This window comes from Dioscorea cayenensis, chromosome 18, assembly GCF_009730915.1.
Source record: "Dioscorea cayenensis subsp. rotundata cultivar TDr96_F1 chromosome 18, TDr96_F1_v2_PseudoChromosome.rev07_lg8_w22 25.fasta, whole genome shotgun sequence".
In the NCBI taxonomy this organism is placed as follows: domain Eukaryota; kingdom Viridiplantae; phylum Streptophyta; class Magnoliopsida; order Dioscoreales; family Dioscoreaceae; genus Dioscorea; species Dioscorea cayenensis.
In genome coordinates, this window is record NC_052488.1 from 20,396,336 (window position 1) to 20,407,520 (window position 11,185).

Genomic DNA, 11,185 nt, shown 5'->3' on the forward strand with positions numbered 1-11,185 from the left:
ATGTCTGGCGGAAGTTGATGCATGGTTTCAGATATCTGCTGAAGGTGTTACAGACATAAAAGACTGATTCATATTCCATACATTTATCATGATCTTCTCCACTGTTGTTTTCGTATTCTAGCAAATACAATCGGAACCCATAAGCAACTCAATTCCTGGGTTCTTGCCAACTTTCTAATTGTTACCAGTTTGGAGTTGAAGAATTTTAGTTATCAGATTGAGGTGTTTTCTTTTGGAAGGTGATGAATATCTATCCAGTAAATCTGGTTGTAATTTTTTATGTCAGCATAAGTTAAACCAGCCAAGAACTGTAATTTTTGTCCTTCAATATCTTTCAAGCAATTTGTAGTTTAATCTCAACTGTGTTCAAATTATCTCTGTTTCTGTAGTGTGTCTATGGATATCAAAGGCAAATAAAAAGGAATCAGTTGGGATTCTGCAGACACTCTTTGAAAGTAAACAATACTTCTGAGGTAAACTCTCTAAATTTCATGTGATTCAAGTGAGCTTGTACAGTTAAATTCAATTTTCTTACCCACTCATTTGGCAGCAACACCACAGCCCCAGCTGCACCCATATATGTCAGATGCAGTGCTTTTCTTGTTTTTTTTCTTTACCTGTATTCAGCTGCTGCTTTTTCAGTGAAGCTAAAGATGAATTCTGTTTGGCAGAAATATTCTCAGTCTCTTTCCCTCTCATAGCTTTCAATCTCCTCCTTTTTTATTTACTTTGGCAAGAAGCAGCTTTCATTTTTGTAGTTCAAGAAAAAGCTCATACTCAAATTCTCAGTTTTTTTTTCTTTGCATTTGCAGAAATATGTTCTATCAAAATTTGGATTCCTGGTAATAACAGCTGTCTTTATTAAAAAGCACTACTTGATTCTTTCCTTGTCTTCCCTTACAAATTCATAATCAAACAGAAGCACTCACTGCTTTTTGAGTACAAGAACCCCTGTTTCTAGCATGAGTTTAAAAGCACTGCACTACCTTGCTTTTCCCTGTCTTAACTACACAAGAGGCCATGCATTCATCATTACATCCATTACTAACATTTTTATATTCTAAAGTAAGATTTTGCTAGCAGACTTCATGGATGTAAGAGCAACTAAAAAAATATAAACAAGAGCTTGAAGACACTAGAGGGAAGCAGTAAAGGAATGCTACTGTTTTATGGCAGTCAAAGTCTGATACTGGTCTCATGCTCTACCTGCCAAAGTCTGTCTTTTTATCAGTGAGAAAGGAGGAGGAGGATGATGATGATGATGATGAAACCTGGGAATCAAAGTGAAGGAGTTAGAGATTCTGCTGCTTTAGTTTCCAGCAACAGTGCCATGGACCTCAAAGCCTCCAGACTAATGCAATGTGCTTCTGTTTACCAGTCCATAGGAGAGGTAAAAATTTCAAACTTATCTTTTGGTCTTTTGGGCATTTGAACTTACTTCTCTTTGTTTCTCTTGCTAGGAGTCTCCATTGGAGGGTGATTCAAGCTTCTACAGCACAAACAAAGAAAAGCCACTGGTAGATGCCTTTCCTGATCCACTGTGCAAGCTCAATCTCAAGGAGACATCAGACTTTGTGAAGGCTTTTCCAGTGAGCACCAATAACAACAAGGAAAGCTCAGCTCTGAGGAGGAGAGAGGTTGTGAGCTTTGTTGGGCAAAAGAGGCTGGATGCTCCTTCCACTCCTGGAAGACCAATCTTTAGTTTCAGCCCTTGGAATCCACCCAGGAGGAGCATACCTTCCAAGTGGGATGATGCTCAGAAATGGTTAATCAGCAGCTCATGCCATGAATCCCCTGCCCATGGGATAAAGCCTTATGATTCTTCAGTGGTTTCCAAGCAAAATGATGGTTTTCACCAGAAAGGTGATGCCTTTGCAGAGTTACTGAGCTCTAACAAGGAAACAGTCCCTGTGTTTCTGAAAGGTTAAATCTCTTTCAATCTTTTTACCTTTTCAGTCTCTGGATCTTGAAACTCATTTTGCAACTCACATCACAGATAAGTTCACAGACAATGTGGAGCAAGTCTTGACCAATTTCCAACCTTTAGAACCCATGAAAGAAGGTTTTGTGTTCAAAAGCTCATTCTTTGAGCCCATGAAAGATGCTGCTGAGGTTCAACATAGAGACATTGGTACAGAGATGACTCCTCTGGGAAGCTCTACAACATCAAGATGTCACACTCCTATTAAAAGCACTTCACCTTTAAGGCACAACACTCCAGCCAGCAGGTCTGGTCCTTTGTTCGCCTCTAGTAACACCACCATTGATATTTCTGAGCTCAATGACTGCCACTTTGCAAAGCTTGAACTGTGTTCTCAGTATGATGCCATGGTTTCAAATTGGAGCTCAAGAGAAGAGGAGGAACAGGAGATTTCAAAGAGTTTAAGGCATTTTGATATTAGTGATGGAAGGAAGAGTGTTGCTGAATGTAGAGCATCTTTATGGGAAGATAAGGAGAAGATCAAGAGTTGTACAAGGTATATATCTCATGAAATTTAACAAAAAAAATAAATAAAAAAAGAATCACTGGGTAAGATTTAGACTTCATGTCTCTTTTAAAAATATGTTTATAGGTATCAGAGAGAAGAAGCAAAGATTCAAGCTTGGGTAGACCTTCAGAATGCAAAAGCAGAAGAACAGAGCAGAAAACTGGAGGTAAGAGAGCAGCAAAAATTGGTTCTTTTTTTCCTGAAAAAAATCATAAAGAAATGTAGTGTTTGCAGGTGAAAATACAGAAGATGAGATCTAATTTAGAGGAGAAATTGATGAAAAGAATGGCAATTGTTCACAGGAGAGCTAAAGAGTGCAGAGCAGCAGCCCAGCTACAGCATTCACAGCAGCTTTTGAGAGCTTATGAACAAGCACAAAAGATCAAAATCCAACAGAAACAGCAACAGCAACAGGCATCTCTTTTCACTGACCACACATCCTGTGGCTGTTTCTCATGCAGCACCATTATCTGAAAATCAATGAATTTTTTGTAACAAAATTTACTTGTTTTGAGATGAGTGAGATGCCAATGGTCTCTTGTGTCTCTGGAGCTCTGTGCCCAATTGAGAGAACCTTTGTTTTTTATCCACAGTTTCAATAGTATTCAGTAAAGTACAAGAGGCTTGACAGTGAAGGCATGTGGTTTTTTTTTCCTTGGTAGCAGGTTTTGGTTTGCATGAGAAAGCTCCACAGCACTGAAACCTTTTTTATCATTTCAAGAATCAACCTATGTGGCTTGATCTTCTGGGAACAATTCAAAATTTAAATCTCTGCACAAAATTATCTGTTATTTTATTTGCACTTTTCAAATTCATTCATGTTTCATAGTTTGAATAAATATCAGGAATGACTCATAAGATGAGAGACCAAAATTTAGTAACAAACATGCCCCTTTGATACACACTAGTTTGTTTTCACCTAGTCATGTTGTAAACAAAATAAGTAAACAAGCTCTAGATTTGTATATCCATATCATCATCATTAGTTAACCTGATAGTTTTCTGTTATGTGGGATGAGTTAGTTTCACATTTGAAGAAATACTAGCATGATTGATCCATCAAAGTAGGTCCAACCAAAATGCAGGACAGTGTGAGCAAAAGATTTAGACATCCATGATCTGATAAGTCCTGCATACATACACTGAGGCAGAGAACAAAACCACTCAAATCTTTAGTAATGTTATCAATTTGACAGTAAGTTCCAACAAACAAGATATACAAGCAGGATCATTGATCAAAATAGCAGCAATCTCAGATACTCAGATGGTTTGCAAAAAACACACATGACACATTCTGCTTCAAATTAGTTCTGGCAGCAGAAATGAAATGAAGCTTTTTTTTTTTTTAATCCTCCAATATTTTAGTCCTGTAATGAGAGGCCGAGTTATCTCATGGAAACCAATTTCATAAAACAGAAAGATACAGAGTGTTCATATATGATTAAAATTTGTTAACAATTATGATGGTGAATTGTCGATTTCGGATAGAAACATTCTTCCTTGTGGTTTGTCAAAACTGTAATATACTATGTAATATCACTTTTTAGCAGAAAAGAAAAATCTAAAGAGCAAAGTCATCAAGTACATAACAAAACTAGTGAGAATCTTTTATGACTTTAGATGGGCTTCACAATAAGCCTTAGTTCTTTTCTTTCAATTCCCTAAAACATCACACACAAATATAAAGACACTTTTCCTCTATATAACAACCTCCTATGGTGGCCATCATTATGGTTCTGACTTATTCTAGTTAATGTTAGCCATGAAAAAAGAAAGTGTTAAAAAGATGAAGAGAAAGTAATTGTGATTAATTCGGCAAATCTATGGACAGTGATCAACCACAACAGAAAGAACAATAAGGATTAACAATGGGTGCACAACTAAAGCAATATATGGATAGACAGTGGAATGGATAAAATTCTTGATCAGCATCGATGCTCACCTCAGTGGTGGTCCTTCAATTGCCAATGCTTTTCTAAAGCCCTGTGTGCAGCATAACTGTACACTTTGACACTCCAATGATCACAGATGATCGACCGCTTTCCAGCACCAATCCATGCACTTCCACTCAACCCATGTCCACTTCCGCAGAAGGGTTGATAGAGCAAATCCTAAGGTTGATTCTGCTTACGACTTTAAATGGTAAGTGGAATCCATACTGCCAATGAAAGCAAGTCCTCACTTTTCTTATTGCTGGCCAAGCTATAGATTCACTGAAAAAAAAGCACCCATTTGAACACTAAAGATCAATTCACTGATCAAACAATATGGAGAGGCATGTACAACAACAGTGATGACGAACTCTTTTCTTTCTAGTAACACCACATTACAACAAATGAAGAGCTTGAATGGCAACCAAACTGCAGAAATATAACAAAGAAGTCAATCTTATGCACATAAATCAACTCTTTTGAAGTTCATACCGACGCCTCCACCCTTGGCTCGAAGGATAAGGCAGACATAAACTCCCTGGCTTTCCCGTTTACGTAACACTGGGGAAAGCTCAACCCACTTGTTTGTAACAATATCACACACGACATGCCGGCTGAACTCACTGGAGTTGATGCATATGAAGATCTTATCAGCTGAACTGACACAATTTATGTCCGCCTTCTTTCCGTAGAACTCATGTGACATTCGTGGCGGCATCACTGCAACCTGCTGCCACGAACGATCATCTTTACTAAACCTCCAAACTCTTAAGCTTGCACTTTCTAGGAACTCTGACAAGATAACCACAGCCATCTCCCCCTGGTATTCAACCAAGTCTATAGAATATTCAGAATAAACAGGCAACAATCTCGGTAACTCGATGAAGGTCTTGTCAGCAAGATTGCAAGCTATCACAGTACCAGTATGGCTTAGAAAATAAACCACTTCTCCATCATCATTGATGAGGACCGATGAGTATTGTTTCGATGGGCTTCTCTGCATGTTGGTGGCCACCACATCTCCAGATTTGCTTAGAAAATATAAGGGTTCATCACCGGTAATTTCAGTCTCTGATGAGTTTCCCACTTTGCGGACAAGCATCACCTCATCTTCCCAAGACCCTTTTGCTGCATCAAAGACTTTGGCAGCAAGCTTTGATAATTCACCAAAAACTAGCACAATCCTGTAAGACTGATCTTTGGGGGATGAGTTCATGGCAATGGCATGAAGTGTTTGGCTTCCGCTACTGAGAGTGACTGGAGGGAGTTCTCGTGAGACACCGGTCACTGGATTGGAGACGATAAAGTCGCCGGAGATGGTCCTGAAACAGACCAAACCACCACATGAAGCAACAGGAATGGGTTTTGAGTATAAGTTGTCCTGCATGAGGTAAGGATGATTGATATTTCTCCATTTCCATTCAGTGGCATCAAAAACAACAGACTGGTTTAGTTCTTGATCAACCATGAGAAACCATGGATCTCTGAAAGGAATCTGTGAGCACGCAATCTGAAATGTCGCCGAGCTTGCTATAGAATTCCATCTTTTGCACACTGACCGAAGGCGGAAGAAGCTCGAAGCCGGAAGCCATGCAAGGATCCTTTCAAGCAAGTCTTCATTCAATTCATTCAAGGAGAAGACTGAGAGCAATTGAGCATCTTCAGTAGCCTTTCTTTTCTTGTTTTTCCCTGCTGTGAGTTCAAGATCAAGCTCCATTTATCTGGAAGTAAAAGAAAGAATTATTCAGCAATACTGAGAGCAAAACACAAACCACAAAGAAGAACATACAAGCTCATCTCTAAAACAAAAGACAAGAAGATGTTAAAGCATCCCATGCAATTCTCTTTTAAAAGCATTTAGGAAAAAGGCTTTTTTACAAAGGAGAAAATATATATGTTTAAGAGAGTGAAAGAGAGAGGAAAGAGGGAGAAAGAAACAAAGTGTCTCCTTTACAGTGAGCTAAAGATATTCCAAGCTAAAAAGATTAAAATTCTTCAGGTTAAAAGAAAACAATTCATTTTTGAAAGCATGTGGATTATCTCATCAAATGGAGCAAGAATTCAGACAAAAAACATTACATTTGAGTACATATCCATCACAAGAATAACAGTCTCAAAGATAATCTCTTCAAATTGGAAAAGATAACAACAAGATAGAGCCTCATCTTTAAGGCATCATTTTCAAATTGTGTTCTAGAAAGCATCTTCAAAGCTATTGAAGAAAAACAACAACACCACCACCAACAACAGCAAGCATCTTCAAATTTAGTTCTTGGGAATGATCCCCCCCGTCCTAATCCATTGAAGAAAATCATAAATCATGCAGTAAAAAAATTATCATTTTATCTCAAATGGTGAGACAAAGTCTTCAGAGAAGAATAAAAAAGCTCTTCTTTCAAGTAGACCCTCTCTACTTTTCCCTTCAAGCAAAGCACAAACTAAACCACTTGAAAACTCCAAGAAAGGATCATCACAAGCTTAGGAAACACAAACAAAATCATAACATTAGAAAGAAAAGCATTCAAAACTTTCAGGAAACATCACTGTTAATCAGCACCCAGAGCACAATTTCAGCAGATCAATCTTTCATAAAATGAATACTAAACACAAAAACCATAACAAAACAACAAATTAATCAATATGATCAAAAGACCACCAGCTAGCAAAACCAAGAACTTCAACTCACATAAAAAGCCACCAAAGGAACAAGCAAAAGAAATGCACCTCTGTGAGAAGTGTGTCTTGTCTTTTGGATCACAGAAGAGAAAAGAAGCAATGAAGAGTGAGTGGGTGGGTGCTCACTGCACTGCTCTGCTCCTTTTTGTAATGGCAATGGAGGGAGAAGGGAATGGGGAGGAAACTTCGCAAAGGAGCTCTTTTTGTTTGCGTTGACACACAAGAGAAGAGAAGAGAAGAGAAGAGAAGAGTGGAGGAGAAGATGTCCTTTGTGGGCAAAACCTTTATAGAAGAGCCCAAACTCAATGCATAGAGATAAAGATGAAAACTTTGGAGAGAGAAACAAAGGTTTTCTGGGGAAGAAGTGCATGTGACCAGCCTCTGACACTGACCAGCCATGACCATGGGTATCCAAAAAAAAAAAAAAGTATAAATTTTTTTTTTTTCTCCTCTCCTTAGTCCTTTGATTGATTTTTATATACATATATTTCTTTTCTTATTTAAATATATATAAAAAGAAACAACTGTTTGATGTTCATGTTTATTTTTTTTGATAATTGCTATGCTCTACTGTTGGATTTTCACCATGAGAAACAACATTGGATCCTCCACCACAAAGAAAATCCAAAACCTTTGCTTGATCAACAATGAATTATATTTGTGATAAAGTTCAACAGAAATTAATTGAATGAACAAGTCTCATGTCAAAGGAAGAAGAAGAAGAGGAAACAAGGACAGAAGTGCAGCAGCAGAACAAACATTGATCATTGATTCATTGATCATTCAGTTCTATAATTGAGAACTTTTGCATGGAAGTCTTGAATCATGCATTGAAAAGCAAGGAATTATTATGTATGAGTTTAATTGATGAACAGAAACATTTAGCCTGTACAATCTTAAAAACCAAAAAACCAAAATTTAAAAAAAAAAAAAAGAAAAGGAAAAAACTTTTTCTTTTCCTCAATTATCAAAAGCATTTTGGTCCTTTTTCACAACCATGCATGCAAGAGAACAGGCTTCTCATTAACCCAGTTTAGAGGTTTGACTCTCTCTACTCTACACACACAAATTCCAATACTTATAATAATTAACTAAAACTCCACACTGGTCCTTTGATTCTTTCTCATAAGATAACAAGTTTTATATTTGAATATAGAGATAAAGCAAGGCCAATAAATAGCAAAAAGAGAAAGAAGGAGAACATCAAAGCATGTCAAAACAGAGAAGCAGAGAGAGAGAAAGAAGGAATATGTGGCTGACCTTTGGAAAGCAAAAGCAAAGCAGGCAAACAAACAAACAAACAAACACTCTTCTTCTCTCCTCGTAGAGAGCATCTCACACACACACACACACACACACACACTGGTTTTTCTTTCACTTTAGTTTTCAACTTTGGAGGAAGTCAAAGGAGGGAGGAAGTGGTGAGAAAACCCAGGGGATGTGAGGGAACATCAAACATGGGTTTTGCAGCGAGGAAAATGATAAGAAATGGAGGGAAAAAGCCGTTAATTCCGTTCCTTTTTTATTTATTTTATTTTATTTATTTATTTTCATGCTTGTCTCTTGTGTTGTGTAGTTCTGTCCTCTTTGTTGGTCTCTTCTTCTTCACACTGTGCAACACATTTCAATTTCAATCTATATCAATCTCATTCTCAAAAATCTCTTGCAGAGATCTCGATGCCCAATCTATTTCTTGTCAGCAGTTTGCTTCTTTGCTTTTTCAGTTGTTTCAGTCTTATTTTCCATCTTTTTTATTCTATATATATATATATATATGTTTGGTTTATATGTAAATATATATATATATATATATATATATATCAAATTACTTATAATTGTTTTAAATCAATGGTTTTTGGGTCAATTAATATCAGGTCCCTTGTGTAGGCCATTTGTTTCGGTGAGAACCTAGGATCAAACCTCATGTTCTACACAAGGTGAGAACACGTGAGTCGGCATTGAGTTTTACTCCCTACACATGCATGTTCTGAAGTTTTGGTGTTTATCGTCTTTATCAAAAATAATAATAATAATAATAATAATAATAATTGTTTTGAATGGTTAATTCAGAAATAAATAATCCCAAGTTGTTAAAAACACACAGTTTTTTTGTCTCTTTAATTAATACCAAACTAAAGAAAACATTTCTTGTTCATGTTCTTCTTCCCTTGGTTCAAACACATCTATTAAATTTATAGTCAACAAAATAGAGAAAAAAAAAGAAGAAGAATTGTTTGGTTGTGTTTGATTGAATGGGAAAAAAAAAATTAAGAACAAGAAGAAAAAGAAAACCTCAATGTTGATCAATTCAATTGAATTAAATCCAAACATATAAGATCCAATACAAAGACAGAAAACCAAAAGAACCAAATGAATGAGAAGAGAAAAGATAGAGAAAGACAAGTAACAAACATGCATTGAGAGAGGGAAAAAGAAAAGGAGCAATGCAAGCAAGTAATGACAAAGTTGGTGTATTGATAGAATGATGAGAAGAATACAAATAGGATGAAAACATGGCAGGCTTTAATGAGAGAAATAAAGAAGACAAGAAGGAGGGAGGGATTGCTTCTATTACAAGTAGAATGATCAACAATGCCAAGCACAAGCAGGCCTTCATTTTATTTTATTTTTTATTTTTTATTTTTTTTTCACTTGCTTTGGAAGCAACAAATTTAATAAAAAGGTATACTTGAAAGTGACCATAAAGAACTACAGTGACACTTGTTTCATATCCATCTAATTTATGAAATATTGTTCCATTTCATTATTTGAGTCCTTGCTATCTCATAACAAAAAATTAATCCGTTTGTGTTTAATAAATAACTTATGTTAAAATATAATGCCGAAATTACATAAGAGAAACACAATAGAGTAAATAAAATATAACCATCTATTAAAAGTACAAAACACTGAACAACTATGATAAAACAGTGTTTATTTTGAAGATATATGAGGGGATGTCATCTCCCAGAGAAACATCAATTCCGCTATAATCGGATAGAGACTAGCTTGTGATTTTTTTTTATAATAAAATATATATATAATTAATCATTTTATCAAAAATATATAATATAAAAATATGGGATGGAAATATTACATATTATTTAAAGAAAGCTAAATATGGATGGCTTTGACTTAACCAACCTCTTTCATTTAATAATAATAAAGTAAAAACTAGGTAGGGTAAGAATTTATGTAAGACTAATATATAAATAGATAAAAAGGTGTAATAAAATAGTAAATAATATTTTTTTTCAAAAAAAGGAAAATAATATACATATATATATATATATATATATATATATAGTAGGGGGGAAAGAGAAATGATTGAGCTGATTTAGGGGCATGGGGGAGGGTTGAGGAGGCTTTCTCTTCTCCCAAGATGAAGAGCAGGGCACTTTCGGGAAAGCAAATGGTTGAACTCACTCTCACGTGCGACGCCACACGTCTACTCAGCTTCCACATCTCTCTGTCACTCTCGTGTGCATTTTTTTTTAAAAAAAAATTAATTATTTTTTATTTATTAAAAATAAATAAATTATAAGTTTATAAAATTTTTAAAACATGCAAGATATAAATTTATCACTTTGTCAGTTTATTCTATTTTATAACACATACGTTTAAAATATATAATATTCATTTAGCATGAATTGTTTTCATATAATTATATAAATTTTTATTTAATATATAGTATATTTTTATTTATAATATTCAGAAGAGTAGGAAATGAATAAGTGAAACTTGGAGGGATTATTTTATAGTATTTTCAGTTTTATTATCTAATTCTGTTTTTTTCTTTTTTTTTTCTTTTTGGGTGAGGTAGTGGTACTGGTGTAGTAAATCATGAATAAATTAATATCTTAGGAGATGCTTGTGTGTGGGATAAATTAATATCTATTATGCTATTTTTATTGATATCATGCATTCAAGGGTAAAGTGGGAAATGAATTCTAGGCCAAAAATACTATTGTCAGGGATTCTCAGAGTTTTGTTTGTAATTTGAAAAAGAATAGAATGGTGGATGGCATTATTGTAATTTGTAAATAGTATAAAGAAATATGAGCATAATCAAAATATATCTTTATAAAA

General features: G+C 35.3%; 2 protein-coding genes across 2 annotated transcripts; one reads left to right on the plus strand and one right to left on the minus strand.

Annotated features, from left to right (window-relative positions):
• The first annotated feature begins 852 nt into the window (after window positions 1–852).
• Window positions 853–3,124, plus strand: LOC120281739. The gene is made up of 5 exons (XM_039288441.1): window positions 853–1,390; window positions 1,461–1,923; window positions 1,997–2,477; window positions 2,574–2,655; window positions 2,724–3,124. Exons 1-5 carry the CDS (start codon window positions 1,250–1,252, stop codon window positions 2,961–2,963), a joined length of 1,407 nt encoding a protein of 468 aa, XP_039144375.1. The 5' UTR covers window positions 853–1,249; the 3' UTR covers window positions 2,964–3,124.
• A 1,152-nt stretch (window positions 3,125–4,276) lies between these two features.
• On the minus strand, window positions 4,277–7,498 carry LOC120281744 (F-box only protein 13). Its single transcript, XM_039288445.1, is given in 3 exon segments — window positions 4,277–4,987; window positions 4,989–6,141; window positions 7,145–7,498. Coding segments are annotated over 2 exon segments (1,230 nt in total). The 5' UTR covers window positions 6,138–6,141; window positions 7,145–7,498; the 3' UTR covers window positions 4,277–4,906.
• Window positions 7,499–11,185: the final 3,687 nt, after the last annotated feature.